The 21195-nt window shown below is 37.4% G+C and overlaps 1 protein-coding gene across 2 annotated transcripts in view; it reads right to left on the bottom strand.

Moving 5' to 3' along the window:
* fbln2.L (fibulin 2 L homeolog) overlaps positions 1–20869 on the bottom strand; it is a 54586-nt gene extending 33717 nt beyond the window's left edge. Inside the window, exons 1-4 of one of the 2 annotated variants that reach the window (XM_041590787.1) lie at positions 20663–20869; positions 20148–20212; positions 15138–16507; positions 7485–7590 (exon numbers count right to left, since the gene is read on the bottom strand). In XM_041590787.1, the coding sequence (XP_041446721.1) occupies positions 7485–7590; positions 15138–16419 (1388 nt within the window). In that variant the 5' untranslated portion in view covers positions 16420–16507; positions 20148–20212; positions 20663–20869. The remainder of the gene's footprint in view (positions 1–7484; positions 7591–15137; positions 16508–20147; positions 20213–20662) is intronic. The other variant, XM_041590786.1, reaches the window with a different exon arrangement.
* Positions 20870–21195: the final 326 nt, after the last annotated feature.

Genomic DNA, 21195 nt, shown 5'->3' with positions numbered 1-21195 from the left:
CGCATCAATATATAATGCATTTCCCTGATTTTACATAATTTGTTTTCTGGTCCCCTAAAAAACATAAAGTAGGGGGCTTCTATTGTATGGGGCTGATTTATCAAAGTTTGAATTTGAAATTTTTCTACAGTTCAAGGTTTTTTGAGCTAAAACTCAAAAATTTGAATTAGAGTTTAGAAAATCAGAATTTTAGAGATTTATTCAGCTCAAAAAACTGAAAAACAACTGGAGTTTAAGAATTCCTCATGTAAAAGTTGCCAGGTTCACATAGAATCCAGTGGGAGTTGTCCTAGGCAAAATGTAAAAGGATTTTTAATTTGGGTTTTTTTCTAACTTTTTTAAGTTTGTAGACTCATAAAATGATAAGCGGAATGTGAATTTTATGCATTCACTTTTGCATTTTCAGATTTTTTAATAAATGAGGAACTATTTCAGTTTTGTAATACTTCGAGTTTATTGGAATTAGATAAAGATTGAAAAAAATTGAACAAATTTAGAATTTTGATAGATAGGCTTCATGGTGATCAATTATATATATATATATATATATATATATATATATATATATATATATATATATATATATATATATATATATATATATCTATATATCTCCAAGATGTATGTCCCAAGACTCAAATAAAGTTAATCATTTTTGAATTTATTAAATATCACATTAAAATGGTATTTACTGACCCCACATGGCCCACCTTACGCATTTCATACCATCCGGTACTTAGTCATGGTGATAAAGTCTAATATGTAAGTTGCTGTATCTAATACTGCATCGAAACATGTGATAAGGATTGTGTAATGGTCAAAGTGTATTTAAGTGAACATTATGCTGGTATTATAGGACGCAGAAACATAAATAAATGTGTCTGACTTCCTAAAAAAGGCCCAGGTGCCAACTGCTGTGCTCAAGGATACAAGCCCTATGGTATAAGGTTTCCAAAACTGGCAATCATTTTCCAAGGCAAGGTTAGTCATAATAAGGTTATATGGGGACAGCTGGATATTGTCTGCATTCCCAGGATTTTGCACTTACCATGTTATCTTTCCATGCCAGTGCAAGCAAAGGGTGCCATATTTTGCTGAGGTTTGTATTTCTCCATCCCAAAATAAACAAAAGAAATCAACATTCACACACAGTGGCTGAAACAGATCTCAGGACTGAACTGAATATAATGGGGTTGAATTATTATTAGGTTGTGTATATGCCAATGAGAAACTTTCCTTGAACTCTACCTAAGTACCAGCTATGTTTCTCCTTTTAATTTATCAATGTATGAAAATGATTAAAGAACAATTTATTAATTCTTGTGTAGCGCTATAGTAAACTGCTTTATGTGAAGACAATTTCAGCTACTTTCCTTTGTGGGCTGGGGCCACAGATGAGCTCTCTTTCTCAGGGGTAAGCCCTCGCAGCGGGGTGGAGGCAGGGTGTAGTGTAACTGTAACTGTGTGCAATGCACAAGAGATTGGGCGCCAGTAGTTTTATTTGCTTAAACAATAAACGGAGTTTATTAACCAAAACCAGAGTTCGCCATGGAGCATGAAACATAGAGTAAAACAGAGATCAATCAAGGTAACACAATATACTCACTGTATGAATATAGAACAACTCTCTGAGGAGTAAGGAGTACATGTAAAGAACGATGCAGCTTGTTGGAAGGTATTTCCCCAATCTTCAGGATTACCTTAAATGGAACTCAGAAACTCTTACTTCCCTGAGCTTAACACTTAGGCCCTACTATGGGGTCAGTAATACCCGGGATCTTAATCCCTCTAATCTCCTCGGTGGAGCTTTGAGCTGCTCAACTAAATACCCTATCTATCACTCCTAGAGTGATCTATTAAAGGGTATAACTATCACTTCACTAAACTCAGGATGAGTTCCACCACTCCTAACCTCTGTGGCCTAACAGAGGAAAGGTTCAGCAGCAATGGCCTCTACCTCATGGCTTTCAAGCCCTTTTATATTATACCACAGTGCCTCTAGCATCCACAGTGTGAACTGCAGGGTTGACATAAGCACAAGGTCCCCATAAGGACCCACTGAGGTGTCCATATTACTAGGGATGTGCCTGTCTGTAATGGGTAAGGGTGTCTAAGATTTTCACATCCCTACACTTGCAACTGCAGTTCTATGGATTTGTTGAACACTTACCCGTAGATACAACTTCTGTGCTGAGACTGAAAGAGTCATTTACTTCTGCCCCTACTTCAAGCGCATAATTAAAAAGGGGCACAAAATAATTGGACAGTATTAATAGTCACAAAATCCTGTGCTTTAGTGCTTATTTACATGACAGGGACATTGCTGCTCTCAATGTTACACTGGGTTTAAAAGAAAAAAAGTAATTTTGCTGACTTTTAAATTTTCCTGATAGTTTTATCAGAGCACTGTTTTCTTTTGTTCATAATTCTGTACATTAATATTGTAATATTTTTGTGGATACCCATATTTGTATTCTATACACTTGTTATCTACAAGTGCAAATTCGTGTTGTTCACTGTTTTAGAAATGGGCTGAGGTTGATATGGCTGGGAATCCTTTAGGATACACCAGTATGAGTGCAATAATTCTTACTTCTCTGCTAGGGGGTAAAGTCAAATTGACATTGTAATAGCATAGCCACCCGAAGATTAAACTCAATCATCATCATGATCATCATTTTAGCATTCAAAACACATTGGTGGAAATAAGGGGAGCAATGTTACATAGTTAACTACGGGCAAACTATTGCATTATGGTGGGTATACCAGCTGACGGGACGAGGACCGTATCAACCATCTGATGCTGTCCTTCACCATGGGAAAATCAAACCTGCCCAATCGACATCTCTCTGATTTTTGGCCAGATATTGGTGTGGGAGGTCTGTAGGAAGACACCATACTCTGGCAGATAAGCTGCCGAATCGTTCTAAAGGACATCATTCTACAGAGGGTCAGTTTGGGCATATTGTATAATAAATGGGCCTTGTGGAGGACTATTTATTTTAAGGTCAAAACTCACTATCTCTAAAGCCACAAATGTCATGAAATTTAGGGGGTTATTTACTAAACCTCAAATTTATCCGGTCAGGTTTTTTGGTGCAAAAACTCAAAATTTTAGTGGAGAAAAAATCCCGAATCCGAAAGTCTGCCATCTCAGACCTGTCGAGGTCCTGTATAAAAATACAAAGAAGGAAGGCAGTCCTTTAAGTTTAATTGTTACCTCGTGGAGAATCAGGGGTGTGAATTACTTTTAACAACTATTCAAAAATGAAAAAAAGATAGTAAAAGCCCCCGCACTCTCAAATAATTTAAATTAATTATATAAATTATATCGTGAACCAATCAATTGATAAATATATAAAGTGCTTGTGCTAATAAAGAGAACTTGCTTGATTAATTAAAACCTTCTGATAGGTTTAAATAGATATTAAACAATTGGCAAAACAACAAGTTCAGAAAAGCATGGAGTTGCTTTTTCTGTATACTAAAAATAGCCAGTGCCAACTTGTTAAATTATGTACTGAGTCTATAAGTAATAAATTCAAAATTCCAATAAGTTATAAAGTGCAAGTGCTCAAATGTTTACAGTCACCGACTGGGTGTGGTTCGAAATAAATAATTTATGCAAGAGTGCGAGGTCCTGTATAAGTCAATGGGAGAGGCAACTATCCCAAATTTGAAGATATTGTGGTTTGAGCTGGGTTTGGAAAAAAGTCTGAAAAACTTTTCGTGTTTTCACTTAGTTTTATCGGGTTTCTTCCCGATCCGATTAATTTGAGTTTTTTACTGAATAAATAAGGTCAAATTGGGCATGGGAGTTTGGCTTTTTTTAAATAAAATAATGAGATAAATTTGGAGTTTAATAATTAACCCCCTTATTGAAAAATCTGAATTAAAAAAGTATGAATCAATGATAACGCTGAATGGAAAAAATATGAATACCTTTAAAAAATTTGTTTTTCAGACAATTCCTAGTGGAAAAAAAAAATCCAAAAACTGCTAAAAGTCCAAATTGATTTAAAACAGTCCAATAGGATAGGACCTCGACAACTTTCACCTGGCAAGTTTTTTGCATTAGAAGTTTTTATGTTTTTTTACGCTAAATAAATCTTTTTAGAGCTTTTTTAAAAAATTGGAAAACCACACATTTTTTAGAGATCTGTGAAAAGAACCAAAATTCGATTGTTAGTAAATGGGCCACTTAGTGCTTGTACTAAATGAGCCCTACTGTGTGCTTTTATTGATAAAAATTGATTAGTATAGCCACAGGCCTCCAACTCATCAGTAATGATAAATCCTGTGTAAACATTAAGACAATTCATTTCCAAATATTGTTGGCAGAATTCAGTTGCAATAACAAGAGACAGATGGAGTAGGTGCTAGCCATTAGCAGAATGAGATCAACATTATGTCATGTCTTACTCATATTTCTCAGTTATTGCAATGTAAGTTTAGAGAGAATATGGTCTGGGGCACAGTAATATTGAAGTTGGCAGCTGATGTAACAAGTATGGGTCAGGAACGTAAGTAACTGAGAAATAGAGGAACATGAGAAAACAGCAAAGAGGGACACAGAAGTCCCCATTATAATATTTAATTCTTCAGAGTCTCCTTTCCTCCATATGGGTCCAGATATTAATTTCAGAAGCTGCAAGTCAGTAAAATGCTATCGTTTTAAATTAAACTGCAGATCATTAAACTCCAATCCATTTACTGTATGTATGAGACTTCCGCATAGTTTACTCTATATTGTAAACTCCTTTAAACCCCCACTGGCATGGGATCTCAGCTTTTCTCCCTGATCATGCTCAGTTTATGTGCTGAGATGCAAACGGAGACACAATAAAGTCAGATGCCAAGGAATTTCCATTACTTTTTTGGTTAATCTGATTTCCTTCTGTTTAAAATAGTGTATAACAGAGTATAATGAAATGCATAAACCCAAACAGAGCAAGCAAAGTCCAAAAGGATCCCTTGCTTCAGTGTTGGACCTGTTATTCAGAATGCTCGGAACCTGGTGTTTTCTGGATAATGGATCTTTCCATAATTTGGATCTTCATACCTTAAGTCAGGGGTCCCCAAACTTTCAATCAACTGAGTTGGAGAGCAACACAAGCATGAAAAAAGTTCCTGGGGGTGCCAAAATAAGGGCTGTGATTGGCTATTTGGTAGCCCCTGTGTGGACTGACAGCTCTACTTGAAAGTTATGCAACCAAAACTTGCCTCGAAGCCAGGAATTCAAAAATAAGCACATGCTTTGAGGCCGCTGGGAGTAACATCCACGGGGTCAGTGAACAACATGTTACTCATGAGCCACTGGTTGGGGATCACTGCCTTAAGTCTACTAGAAAATCATGTAAACATTAAATAAACCCATTAGGCTGGTTTTGCTTCCAATAAGGATTAATTATATCTTAGTTGGGATCAAGAACACACTATTGTTTTATCATTACAGAGAAAAAGGGAATCCTTTTTAAAAGTTTGAATTATTTGATTATAATGGAGTTTATGGGAGATGTTTATTCCGTAATTCGGAACTTTCTGGACAATGGGCGTCCGGATAACAGATCCCATACCTGTATGAGCAATTGTTGTTGTTGTTTTTTTTTAATTGTGTTTATTTATAGTAAGAAAAAAAACTCTAAAACTACATAAATTTAAAATTTTGATAAGTATGCTCCATAGACACAAGTCCCACTAACCACTCTCCTTCTACTGTCACTGTGTCTTTTCTTCGCCTTCTCTGCTTACTTCTTCACTCCAGTTCCGTCTTTTATGCCTACTTCCCCTTCTATATATATATATATATATATATATCTATCTATCTATTTCCTTTTCCAATGTTCCTGTTCTCAGCATCAGGGGCGTAACTATAGAGGAAGCAGACCCTGCGGTTGCAGGGGGGCCCAGGAGTGTAGGGGGCCCAGTGAGACCCTAATTAATTAGCAATTTTAATATATCTTGGTAAAATAGGCCAACTTATAAATATTTTGGGGCCCTAAATTGAATTTGCTATGGGGCCCAGTAACAACTAGTTACGCCACTGCTCAGCATTAACTTCTACATATTTTTATTTATTATTTTATTTTTCCACATCTTTTTATCCCTTTATTGTTTTTCTCTTTACATACATCCATCCATATGTCAGTTACAGGCTACATGGTTGTGTTTTGTTGCTATTGTTGTTCCAAGTAACTGACATTAATAACACTTCCTGAAATGTTAACCAATATAGAAGCTCCAGATTTTTGGCACTATTTTTGGACATCAGAAAAGATTCTGAGAATAGTAACAAATTACTAATGAATGAGGGAATTTGGCATGAAGGCTGCACAGACTAATGTCCTGGGAAATAATGAAACATTTCATACACAAAAAGCTGGAGGGATCAACTTTTTCTGTCTTGGACTAATTATTGCATCATACATGATTTTTTTAAAAAAATATTTATTTCTGAAAACAATGTAAACCGTGATCTTTGGTTCAAAAAAACAGCTTCTAAAATGAATAAACTTTTACCTTGACAAAGTTACAGACAGGTTTGTACATTTACAGGTCTCATATGCAAGTGCTAGAGCACTAAATGAGGCAAAATATCATGCCCGTTCATGAACACTGGCAGTACTAAAGCACAGGTTCTTATGTTAGATTCTAGGGAACAAGGAACTGTCCCTGTGGGCACTAATGATGGGTCATGGTGTAAAGTGCAAAAATGTTGCAGCCTGTGCCTGCTTTTTGCCCTTTCCTCCCTCTCTGCTGTTCATAAATGACCTATATAATGTTAAAAAGCTCTATCTTTGAATAAAGACAATAAAATGGACCTTTGGCTTTGATGGTCCAGTCTTGTGCCAGCTGCTTTAATTATAAAGTAACGGCTTCTACAACCTCCCCTAAGCAGAAGGTCTGGGGCATTGCACCTGGACCCCGCTACTTTGGTCAGTTTATCCCAGCAAGTGCTATTGGATTACCTTATTTTTTTAATAATTATGCAGTCAGATGGAGTTTAGCTGCTTTAAAGGAGAAGGAAAGGTTAAAACTAAGTAAGCCTTATCAGAAAGGTCCATATAAATATACCAGTAAACCCCAAAAGTAGCGCTGCTCTGAGTCCCCTGTCAAAAGAAACACTGCATTTCTTTCCTTCTATTGTGTACACATGGGCTTCTGTATCAGACTTCCTGTTTTCAGCTTAAACCTCCTTGCCCTGGGCAAGAGCATGCTCAGTTTGCTCCTCTTCCCCTGCCCCCCTCCCTTCTCTACTGTAATCTGAGCCCAGAGCAGGGAGAGACTCAGGCAGGAAGTGATGTCACACCATGTTAATACTGCAGCTCCTATTCTAAACAAACAGAGAGTTTCTAGAGCTTTTTACTCAGGTATGGTAAAACATTCTACAGAATAAATATAACATTCTAGCTTGCACTATTGCAGCTTATCTATTGGCAATAAAATACCTCCGTAGCTTTCCTTCTCCTTTAAGTTCTACATACCTGCACTCCTCAGAAGCACTCAACGGCATATTTTCGCATTCTCCGTGATCAATGGACCATTGTTGGCCAGCGGCACAGCACGTTTCGACAAGGTCTTTTGTGGATCCTAAAAATGATACAAGCTAATCACTGAATATCCTTAAGCAATACAGCATAATACAGGTATGGAATCTATCTAGGAAGCTCCAAATTACAGAAAGGCAGCCGGCCATAGACTCTGTTTTATCCAAATAATCCAATTATTTTTAAGTGATTTTCATTTTCTCTGTAATAACAAATCAATACCTTGTACATGATCCCAGCTACGATTTAATAAATCCTTATTGGAGGCAAATCCAACCTATTGGTTTATTTAGGGGCAGATTTATCAAGGGTTGAATTTAGAGTTCATGGGAGTTTGTAAAAACTCTCATAAACTCACATGAACTCGAAATTCAAATAAAAAATGACCAATCAAACTTTTTCAACTCGGGTTAATGGGATTGACCCGCAAACTCGAATTGAATTCGAATCAAATTTAATTTGATTTTCAGCAATCAACTCCAAATTGATCCCAGGACATCCCCCATAGGCTAAAAAAGCAATACGGCAGGTTTAGGCTGGCGAATAGTCAAATTTGAATTCTTAAAGGGCCAGTACATGATACATTTCGAAAAACTCGAATCGAATTTTAACTATTCCCTTGTCGAATTCGAAATTTGAATTTTCACTTTGACCCTTGATAAATCTGCCCCTTAATGTTTACATTATTTTCTAGTAGACTTAAGGCATGAAGATCCAAATTACAGAAAGATCCATTATCTGGATCCCCAGATCCCAAGCATTCTGGATACCAGGTACATACTTGTAAATATCATAATAGCTAAACAAAGCAAGTCTTTTGGAGCTTTTAGTCCAATATATCGTATAATAATCCCAAGGTTATGCACACGTGGCTCAGCCTTTGGTTGAGTTGTGGAACATGAGAATAAGGGTCAGGGTACATAGGCAGATTCGGGGAGATCGGGGAGAATCTCCTCTTCTTTGGGGCGACCAATCTCCCCAAACTGCCTCCCTTGCCTTCCCGCCGGCTAAAATAAAAATCGTCGGCCGGATTGCAATCGGATCGATTTGTTTTCTGAAGTCGCCCGAAGTTTCCTCTTGAGGCATTTTAATAAGGATTTTCATTTCACTAGCCCTTAAGAAGAGGTGATTAGTCGCCGGGTTACTAGACTCCAAAAATCTGCATATGTGCCCTGACCCTAAGATTATTGAGGTGATTGTTTACACAGAGGCTGAATAGTTGAATCACCATAGAAGTGGTGCCATATCCTGCTACCTTCAAGGTTCCGCAGTTTGAATTTCAATACATCGGCAGTCATTGAAGAGCACCTGTGGCTGACCTAATGAATTTGCCATCAGGACACATCATTTTCGATACACCACGATCACAAGATTATCTACAGGGGTGTAACTACAGAGGAAGCAGACCCTGTGACTGTAGAGGGGCACAGGGGTATAGGGGACCCCATGAGGTCATAATTAATGAGCAATTTCAACAGATGTTTCTAAAAATATGGTTTTGTTGGGGGCCCTAAAATTGATTTGCTGTGGGGCCCAGTAACATCCAGTTACACCACTGATTATCAAAATGCTCCCCCCAATCTCCTATACATAACCAGATGGTCAAGCAGTATCGTCACAACCAAAGATGCCCAACCAAATCCAGGCATATGTGTCTAGCTTAATCCTAATTTGACATCCATTTTCTCATTGAAATTTAAACTATCAAAACTCTCTACTGGAGATGGTATTTGCATGTCAGAGATTCAGTACAATAATTAAAGTTTTTTTTTCAATATCTACGGGGAGGATATTATTAGAATACAATATTACTGGTATTATAGCAGAGTTAAAAACATTGTAAGAAAAACAAATACTGTAGAAAAAATAATCAAGGGGTTAGTGGGCAGCCACTATGGGTTTCAAGCATTAGATAAAATTAGTTGATCACAAACACATATTGCCTCTGTAAATCCAAATTATATTGGGTTCCACTGTCTCTGCTTTTGTGTCTAATTATTTATAGTCTGATTTGGCCCATGAATCATATGCTGAAAGGCAATGTAAGGAAAAGAATGCTATATTTTACCAAAGCTGAATATAATCATAAAAGAATGCAACAAGTAACTGATCCAAGATTTTTTTTGATGGTTCATGCTTAAATAAATCAAGCATAAACCCAGACTAAAAAGGTCAAATGCTTTAAATTGTACCACAAGGCAAAGCTGCAAGAATTTCCCTTCATTTCCTACATTTATAACAAAACAAAAACCACACGTTCAGACCTGTAAATCAGTACATCTAAATATATGGTCTGGCAGCAAACCTTGATAAGTAATACATTTCTGTGCATACTAGAGATGAAATGGAACATTGGAAGCAGGGCCATATTAATTGGCGGTGGCAGCCAGTACAAAGCAAACTTTTTTAGGATCCCTTTAATAAGAAGTTACTCTTGCCATTGCACCCTGCTATACCTGTTATCCCACAACCACTGTCCACAGCCAAGCCTGCTTTTTATTACATTGCTATAGGATGAATTTTAATTTGCTATACCTACTATACTTGCTATTCCACAGTCACATTCCCTTCCCAGAGACTATTATCCCAACTGTTACTATAGGCACCATCTCTCCCTACTATACCTGCTATCCCACAGTCACACTCCCTTTCCAGAGACTATTATCCCCACTGTTACTATAGACACCATCTCTCCCTACTATACCTGCTATACCACAGTCACAGTCCCTTCCCAGAGACTATTATACCACTGTTACTATAGGCACCATCTCTCCCTACTATACCTGCTATCCCACAGTCACACTCCCTTCCCATAGACTATTATCCACTGTTACTATAGACACCATCTCTCCCTACTATACCTGCTATACCACAGTCACAGTCCCTTCCCAGAGACTATTATTCCCACTGTTACTATAGGCATCATTTCTACCTACTATACCTGCTACTCCCTTCTCAGATGCTTTTATCCCCATTGCTATGGCTGGCATCATTTTTTCCTTATACAATAGGATACAATATGATTGTGATTGTGTATGCTATTTACAGATAAATTACTATGCAAGCCAACAGAATTTTTAGAAAGTAAGTGAAATAGGATGTTTACTAAGCATACTGATGCTTTCATCCTACATGAATAAAAATTCCAGTGAAGGAAATAAATCCGTGGTACAGTAAGAGACAATGATCACAAAAACTTATTGGCACACTTCATATAATGTTTGATTGCTCTGACATGCATCCTCTCTTGCTGGCCCCTCCACATCAAAAATTCTGGAATGCTTTTGAACTAGAAATGTTTAATAACAGTCTCAGCATGAATTTTAGTACCATTTTTTAAATATATTTTGCCTGTTAAAGAACAGATGTATAGAAGGAGAAACTGTACTGAAAGCAAAAGATGTGGGCTCAATACAGGGACAATTCCACAATATTAGTAAAACCAACTAACTGCTTTGAATGGTGGTATGGAAATACAGATGGAAAGATGTAAAACTCAATAGAAACCTGATGTCAAGAATTACCACAGGTAGTTACCACTTCTACCTCCAAGGCTATACTGTATAACAAATTGGGATGTCTTAATACTGGCAGTTCCTGTCTGTAAGTGTGAGTTGTATGTAAGTTGGGTTTATGTAACTCAAGGACTGTCTGTAATCAGAGAGGTCATGTTCTTGTAAAGATGGATGGCAGGTTCCCAAGCTTAAACTCCCCAAACAGGATGTAAGAGTAATTAGACTGAATACCATTGATGATACCACCATAGCCCAAGAGAAATTTTTGTACTACATGATTGTAAATAGAAAGCAGAAGGAAATTTTGGAAGGCTACCCAGTTTCCTGAAATTTCCATTTTTATGAAATACACTATAGGCTCAAACCCAACCACTAGATTTTAGAGTGATGCCAGTGCAGTTGCTGTTCAGATCCCAACTACAGATTGATTTCACCCTTATTAAGGCTCTTCAGAGTTGTGCAGCGTCTTCTGATGGCATGAAGAGGTGGAAGAGGCGGTTGCACATGAAAAACATGTGAGTGAGGAGACCCTCTCCTCATTTGTATAAAAAACAGAAGGAACCCTGATGAGGAAACATTTTTCATTGTATTGGAATGCTCTACAGACTAAAACTCTTCCACTGGCAGGATCACTACTGATCAGACCAGACCACAGACCAGTTTCATCCTTAGAACTTCAATAATATTTGCTTTCTCTGAGACAGACAACTTTGCTGATTTATGCCATTCAAACCATTTCAGACAGATACCATAGATGAGTCAACAATAATTCTTGTAAGGCTTGACATAAAACAATTAGGTAGTTACCATATGTCCAATTCAGATTATAATTATACATATCAAGTAAATCCAGATGTGAACTGAGAACATTTATCCAAGTCTGCATGAATTTTATTTCTCCCACATATGAAATGCCTGGTATCCATCTGCCTTTGGCCCTCTGCCATTTGGAGGAGTGAGAAAAGATATTTAAAGAGGAAGTGTAGATGACAGAAGAGGCGTGGATAAAGAACGTGTAATCAGAGACAATGGATGCATGGAGCCATTTTTAATGCAGAACGCAGTGTGCAAAAAAGGTTGCAGTAATTTTATTTGCAGTTTGCACCCAGCATACTGCATTACTAATTGGCTTTACCTGAGGCTACCCCATGAATAGAGTGCAGCCCACTAACAAACAGGTGACGGTTGGGGGAAGGCATGTTGAAGAAACCCTCCTGTCCCCTACACACACACAAGTTATGTAGTACTCTATGGCAGGCAGTAAGGATTTTCAATCTGATGTGAAGACCAGAGGGCAGCATTCCCTTGGTAATAGCACTTGCATCCGAGGGATCCATAACTGACTCCTAAAGATTGCATTTCAGCCAACTGGCTGTATGTAACAACTGGTAAACAAAAGTAATTTTATATAGCTGCACATTTTGATTATGGCCCTCTGAAACTCTTTGAGGTAAGTAGCCCAATTAAGTACCCAAGCACAACCTCTTAATGGTACAGATCTGGGAAAGATCATTTGTTTCTTCTAATAAACATGATTTCCCTAATAATGTTAAAGGACCCATTATAGACTTGATATTATGTATACATAAACCAAAAAACATATGGACATATCAAGCTGCTGTTGAGTTAAAATCCCCAGTATTTCATTCTGGGACTTTTTCTGGGAATTTTTGAATTAAAGAATGTTTATACAAAATGTGTCCAGTTAAATCATTTTTAAATCATGTTCATTTTTACCAGAACCATTGGGTTTTGCTGCACCAATATTGCTTCTGCAACCATGAACATATTTTTACATGTGTTGTTTTTCCACCTATGGAACATATTATTTTTTTTACCAAGCATATCTAGCTAAAATATGAACCCCATCCCACATGGCTTTTGTTGCATGAGAAGGCTCATTATTTTCATTACCATATCTCATTCAGTTCCTGACAACTGCCAGTTGTGTGTCCCACCAAAATACAGATTATTAATATTTTATTGTTTTAATAACATATTTGCCATTCCACAAAGCAGAGCCAAAGTATTTATGTGACATTCTATAAATGTACGAGTGCATCAGATGGGAAGTGATAAGAGGTACTTTAAATTTAGGAGTACTTATAATCCCGATGATTTATGAAAGCAATTTTGAAAATTATTTTTTCTTGGATTGTCATTGGGCCATGCAAAACTTGTAAAGGAACTGTCTGGAATGCTCAAAGAGCGGTGCCAAAATATACACTTTGGAATGAACAATAAAACCTTTACTTACAAGCTAAGGATTAACGTGTGTGAGACTCACGGGAAGAAACCTGGAATTTGGAAAACCAGGAATGAAAGTGTAAGAGAGCAAAGTGATTCAGCGGAGCAAAAATATTTATACAGAGGAAAAAAAGCATAAATGAAAAATAATATTTCACCTGAATATATAAAGGTTAAAAGAGGCTGTACACCTAAAAATTCACATTTAAAGTGAAAATTTATAAAAATTCAAAAAGCTTTTTTCTCTCATGAGTGTGAAAATAAAAAGTTTTTTCTAGCATTTATTGCTTTGCATTAATTTCTCACCTTTATTGTTTCTCTAAATCAATCAATCAAAAGAACCTACACAAAATTAGAAAATTAAGTTTTCTCAGTAAAACATCAACCCCATAAGAGGAAGTAGAGTCAGGGCCTTGGAATTCATTGTTAAAACCTAAAGGAGAAGCTCAACAAAGAAACTTTGTTTGGTCTCATTTACAAAAATGGAGCAAGGTACAAAGTGCAAAAAGCCAGTTTTTGCTGTTTACACTTTAAGGGGGTTATTTACTAAAATCCAAATTTATCTCATTTTTTAAATTACAAAAGTCCGTCCAAATCTTCCTGAATCTTAGCCTGTGTCATCACCCCAAAGGGGTGTTACAAAGTTACACAGTAATGTTTACTTCAGCTTTACAAAAATAAAGGAGGCGCCAACTCACTGCACCATGCAACTGGTCCATGTGCATCACCCCAAATGTATAACTATATGAAAATCCACACCAGTACACAAAGAAAATGGTTGAAAAAGTTTATACCATATTTCTTAATGCGTACAGGCTGGTGTTTAATGAAATGCAACAGGCTCGCAACAAATATAAAATAAACTATTTTCGCACTGGCAATTTCCAGCTTGGTGGACATTTTAGGGACGTAGCAGATGATAAAGAGATTAGATATGTGTATATGTGCAGAAATGTACTGTTCTGTTCTTTTCACCCATCTTTACAGAACCCTGCCCCCAAATCTGTAATTCTCTTAACCACTTGAGGCTGTTTAGTATTAAATTCAGATTGAATTTGTTTATATTTAACACTGGCAGAATCTACTGGAAAGGAACACTCTCATAACACTTCTGGATGTCAACAGCTTTGAGTGCTGCTCTTAGCATCATGCATTCCATTGAGAACTTCCTTGCTACTTTTCCAAAATAAACTTATCTCAGCATACAGTTGTTCAGGCGAGCACTTTTAGGATACAGATGGTTTAAGGACAGCAAATAATGGAATGTTGACCATATAGGGTTATAATGGAAGTGGAAATTGTTTGCCTCAAACTGCCACAGATATGAAGCCTGGTGAAAATTCATCTTAGATTTTCTGTAACTACTTCATAGAAGCAAAAGCTCTATAAGTAAATATCCAATGTGTTGGATCCATAAGGCATAATTCATACAAATGTCTTGGCTGCATAACACCGAGCCCTCCATGGAACAGGGCAGCAGCATAGAAATGATTAATAGTCAGAGGAAACAGCAGGTAGAATTCATTGGTCATTGGTTCCAAAGAACTGGGGATTTGATAGTTTTTTAAATTACCCACTCTGCACCCTTCAGTAAATTTGCATATGTGTATGCGTTAAGGAGAAGGCAGCGGGGGCGACAAGCTGCAGCAGACCTAGGGGCACCCAATATGTGAATCGAGCCCTGTTTGTGGGATAAGGATTTTATGACAAGCAGAAAAAAATATTCAATTTTGTAAGTTCCTAATATTTAAAATAATAATAACAATACCGGTAAGATAATTGGAAACCTATAGGACAAAACCCTCAAACATTGAACAATGTGACTTACCGTCATGCAATCTTGAGATATTAAAAATGTGAGATGGATCATATCTTTCTTCTATATAGAGAGGCAGGGTAGTGGGAGACTGGGTTGTCATTTGTTGACTATTTTCTTTCTGCTGTGGTGTGGGATGAACAGTAGGAATAAAGTTTAACTGGGTGCTAGTTTCTTCTCTCTTCTCTTCAGGAGATGCATGTCTACTCATTGGTGACATTGTGTATGGTGTTGGAGTAGATTGAAAGGCTGTTTTTAAGTCACCTCTGCTACTTGTACTGCTTTCAGTAGGCAAAACATTGCTCAACTTGACTGAATCTTTCAGAATTTCTTCTGGCTCAATATGTGGACGCAATGTGTTTTGCTGTGCTGTTGTTTTTTCCAAGCGGCTCTCATTATAATTAGATGTTGTCGTTAAGGCTACTGTGGTAGTGGGCTCTGTTCTGTAGGCTTTAACTGTGGAAGTTGCATTTAATTCTTTGGGTACAGATGGATGAATTGTTTGGTAACTTGAGGTTGTAAACTCAACCTCATTAAATGGATAAAGAGTTGATGAGTTTAAAGAGTCACCCAAGCCATCATCATAATCCAAAAGTGAATGATCCTGCAATGCATTTCTTTTGTAATTATTGTTCTTCTCTGCAGCTGCTGGGCTGGCCAACTCAGTAGCATCATGTTCTTGACTGTATGGATAATCGTACTGTCTTTCTGGATCACTGTCAGGTGTATCCATAAGTGGAGTAGTGCTGTCTAATTCCAGGTCACAGTCTGGAATCTCATAACACATTATCTCACCACCTGTATTGGGGCAATGGCAAAACTTACACAAAGACATGTGGAAAGTGTTTCCGGCATCATACTTCTCTTCCCCATGGATACATCCTATTCTTCCGCATTGTACACATCCGTCTGCTGGCTGAAGGATGTCAATGCAGTTTGGTGGCAGTTCTGGGCATGGAATAAAGTTGCAGCTAATTCTTCCTCCTCCAGCCGGACAGGAACATTCGGTACTTCCAAAGTCAACAAAGTACGATTCTCCTTCAGGCACTTTGCCATCTTTAAATCCAACATTAACACAATCATAATATTGATACCCTTCACACATGCAGCCAAACTGGACACATGTGGGGCAACAGGCGTCTCCCTCGATTGCCTCTTCAATGCAGTTTATTGTGGGTTCACACTCCACATCTGTGCAGTCTTTACCAGCCAGAGATGTCTGTGAGCCAAGCAGCAGCAGGACTACAATGCATAAGAAACTGGTGGAGATGATTCTGCAGATATCAGAGGCCATTGTTAAACCAAAAGCCCCAAAACATCTGGTACAATGAATGAATAGTGGTGTAAAATAGTTGGTTTTATTGATGTTTCTCAATAAACACCTAGAGAAAAGGATAACATTTATTAGACACAAGTCAAGAAACAGTTTAATGCTGATATGCATAATTGTTGGCTGCCTTTTTTTGCTTAATCTCTAACTTAGGGGTTTATTTATTAAAGGCCAGGTTTTGTTTTCCGAGGGAAGTTTCACTAAAGAAATTTTTTCGGGAAAAAAACCCCCAAAGCTGCTAAAAGCCCGAATCTGAAAATACTCCATGTAGAAGTCAATGGCAAAGGTCCCTTGAACCATTTGAGGATATTTTTTGCCTTCATGATTTTCAGGTTTTTTTACTGTGGTTTTCACTCGAAAACTCGATGAATTCGAGGTATTCAAGTTTTTTTCACCGATAACTCTATCAAGTTCTTAAGTTTTCCCCCCCGATTGCATTCATGGTTTTTATATTCAGGTTTTTTCATAAATAAGCAAACATTCGAGTTGTGTTTATTCAAGGTAGAGAAAACTTCATAAACTCAACCTTTGATAAATAACCCCCTGAATGTGTTAAGTTGCAGAAAATTTACTTTTACTATATAGCAGATGGTGGAATTCCAAATTGTTTTGGAGTTGGTCTTCACACTTTTGCTACTAGATTTTAACTTGTGTGTAGATCACATGATTAAAGTAAGTGCATAATATTCTTTATATAATAAAAATTCAGTCTGCAATAACCTTCTTAATATGTCAGCCAATTGTGGCTACTTGATTGATTACAACTCAAAACTGACTGGCTTCCATTATATAGGAACCCGAAGGCCTCTGTCTAGAGCAGGAGCTATTGCAAATGTGCCAGGTGTGTAAGTAGGGTTGTCATCATTAACCTTGGCACAAAATGACAAGAGATGGAAAAATTTAATTGGGATCAGAGCAGTGATATATGGGGGTGGGGTCATGACATTTGGGAACATGTTTGTGCCTTGTGGTGGAAGGACCGTGATATCAGAAGTAATTATTGGCCAGATTATTGTTCTGGTTTCACAAGGCTGAAACCCAAACAAACAGTTGTGAGCCGAACATTCCTAAGAAATAATGAACTGTTTGGGTCAAAATAGAACAGGTGACACCCTATGGGTAAGACAGGGAGCAGTAAACAATCACAGCATGGGCAATTGGGCACTCCAAAGGATTCCACAGAGGGTCATGAAAATATAAAAGTTAAAATCTTTATTCAAAGTTGCATTAAAAAATCAACAACTCCATCCACCCTATGTGTTTCGTGTCCCAGGGACTTGTGCACCCAGACCACATTTTCCACTTGATCAGTGCCGCTACAATCCTTATTTTCATGACATATTCTAAGGTAATATTATACATCAATTGGGAGTCAACATCTGATTTCCATTTAGTTAAGCCCAAGGGACTCGCCCCAGTTCTCAGGCGATAACATATAAGAGATTCCTTTATCCAAAGATAACTGTCCCAAGGCAGAGGTGAGGTGGGCCTGGTGGGGTTTGTTTGTAACTGAATTTTAATGCTAATTTAAATAAAATAACATTTTTTATGGAAAAAAAGCCTTTGGAAAGTTATCTTTGGATAAAGGAATCTCTTATATATTCTAAGGTAATACAACTATGTGACCCAGGAACTGGTTTAGATTCATTTGTGCACAATACATTTTTCTTTGCCATTGAGTGATAACATTTTAATGTATTACAGAAGTCAAAGTGACCTACCTTAAAAAGCATGAAAACTCATGGCAACTTTTGCATTCTGTACCAAATCTTTTGTTCACTGATCTAAGATTTCGTGTTATATATTTGTATGTAACTAGTCTAGAGTTGTAATTTACTCATCCAATGGGTTGAAAGTCATTCATTAGAATGACTACATAGTTCTTCTGAGGACCAGCCTAATGATGATCACACATGGGCTGTTCACAACTTTCTTGTAATCCACACACCTAGTCTAACTGTACAGATCCATTTATATGCAAAATGGTACTGATATACCATATAACTGATAGAATTGTGTCACTATCACAAGTATAGGAGACTGTCTGATTCCTTTGTCAGACTTCCCTCTTACCATCTCCAGCCCAGGGTTCATTAATGGTGGTGGCACACGTGGCTATTCGAGGAGATTAGTCTTCTTCGGTGACTTATCTCCCCGAAGTTGCTTTGTTTTTCCGAAGTCCCCCGAAGTTGCCTCATGAGGAAACGTCGGGCAACTTCGGAAAACCGAGTGCCACCCGAGTGCCACCCCGCTGGCGATTCACATTCTAACTGGCGGTAAGGCATTACGGGGAGATTAGTTGCCCGAAGAAGAGGAGATTTGTCGCTGGGCGACTAATCTCCCTGAATAGCCATGTATCCCACCACCCTAAAAGTCAAACTCATGTGATTTAAGGTTCGACTTAAGGTTCGTGAAGTGTCAGAGTGTCTAGCTCCAAGAGATGGGAGATTTTTTTTAAATGATCTGTGATCCTCAATTATTTGTGACAGTGACATCAATTATAGTAATGTGTCAGTATCACTTTAAAGTCTTTATCGCAAATACTTGTCTGTGGATATGCTGGGACATGGCCTGTCATCAACATCTTTCTTATCTTTAACCTTAGCAAAGCATAACTTTTCCCAGTTAACTGGATTTCCCCTTGCCTTATCCTCCCTCTAGAGGTTTACATCACTCTTGCACAAAATTACATTAAAAAATGTTTTTCTTTATTACAAATCCATTAAAAGCTGTACTGACCCCTTATAATTAAGCCTAATGCGTTTCATGCTTACCCTTAATTTTTTCATAGGGAGTGCCTATGATGAAGTGCTTCATCTAAAAGCGAATTCATATGGAAGTCAATAGGAGTTGAATTGGCACAATATAAAGATAATATTCATTTTGGATTCAAAATCTGGCAGAATGTTATGCAATAGTTTTTTTTTAAATGCATGGTTTTTAATAAGTAGGCACACTTGAGGAAACATATGAAGAAAACCCCAAAAATTCGCTAAGAATAAATATATATATATATAACATAAATGGAGGGGGCTACACTATCAATAGCAGCAAGACTGAAAATATTTTACTAGTGGAATGAAACTTGGAGACAGTAATAAAAGTCCCAAGTGGATTAATATTTTTCAAAATCAAGAAAGAAATCAGCATTTTGCATTGCAATATTGTTTACAAGCAAATTTTAATATTCTTTTTTCAGTGGCAGATTAGCGACATACTGAAAATATTCATATTTTATTACATTTATTGCATTCTGCCTACCATGCTTTTTTAAAAATACATTAAATTGTGTTATATTTGACTTAAAGACTCTCACCAAGTCCATAAAACCAAAACCTTTAAGCCATATTATTCTCAAACATTAAAATGCAGATATCATGTGACTTCCTTAAATTCCATATTCTTTTATATATTGTTTTTTGACTCTCCAAACCTCTTTGAAAGTTTATAAAAACCCTGCCTTGCCACTCAGTATTGAGTTGAAACACAATAACATCCACGGGCACCAGTTAAACAGCCTGCCGTTTACAAGATGAGTGAGAAGCTTGCACTAAAGCTTTACTGCACTGTAAAATTCAGCGGAAAACTCAATTTAATTAAGAAAGCACATTTACAACGCATCTCATTACGTGCAAAACATTAATACGTTTTCCATTAGGAAAAAACTTTTTTTAAACAAAATGTTGACTGACCTGCAAATTCGGAGTAAAGCAACTTCTTCTGAAAGTCTTGTGAGCTGCTGAGACACAGAATCCGTCTCCAGAAGAAGAGAAAAAAAAAAAAGAATGTGTTGTATGTAATATGAGGAGAACAGTACCATATGTGTATGATAAAGTCAATTTACTTTTGCCCCCTAGGAACTTAAGGAAAATAGCCCTGAATTTCAGGCATTTTCAGAACACTTAGGGATGGAATATTTATTCAGCAAAGAGATATCTCCAGATTGTAACAGTAAACAGAATAATTGTTTTGCAAAGAAGAAAGATCTTTTTTTTATATTTTTCTGTGTGTGAGCAGCTATTATGCTACAAATTGACTGACCCCTTGTTTGTACAAATGTTTTTAACTTTGTTTTATCTGTGTTATCTTTATTTTTATCTCTCATATGATTTATATATATATATATAGTACTGCTAATTAATTCCTTATATGTATCATTTGGCTTTGATGCATCTTGCCCTTTCCTTTGCCTCTCAGTATAGTATACCTTTTGTTGTCAGTTGCTTCTGCTTCTGTTCCTGCTTGTTGCTTCTTCGTCTCCAGCTAAACTCATTCCTGGTTCTTCTGCCTTGCTTTTTGCCTTGTACCTTTCCCACCTCTACTGCTCTTCCTCCCAAACTGTGGGTGGCCCTCTTGACAGTGCTAAGAGCAGGAGCTACAAGGGACAATCTGTACTCCAAATGGATTACAATGTAAGCAATTTGTGAAAATGATCCTTAAAGAAGTACCAAATCCCCTACCCCCTACCCTACATAGTCCCCCCCTCTCTGCTTCCCCACAGCCTAGCTGTAAACTCTGATAATTGCCCCTAATCGCTTACTAACCTCTCTTTGCAGATTCAGAGCAGCGGAGCTCACGGGCACCATCTTCAAGCTTTTCGGTAATCTTCGGGTCTTCTTCTGTTGCTTCGCAAATTTCCATCACTTTTGGCACATGCACAGTTGAAAAACCATATGACTGCGCATGCGCCGATACTCCGCTATCTTCCTGAAGATTACCCCAGATTACGACTAGACGCGG

Source organism: Xenopus laevis, chromosome 4L, assembly GCF_017654675.1.
Source record: "Xenopus laevis strain J_2021 chromosome 4L, Xenopus_laevis_v10.1, whole genome shotgun sequence".
Classification (NCBI taxonomy): Eukaryota; Metazoa; Chordata; class Amphibia; order Anura; family Pipidae; genus Xenopus; species Xenopus laevis.
The sequence above is the reverse complement of the archived record's forward strand: the minus strand, read 5'-3'. Positions and strand labels throughout refer to the sequence as shown.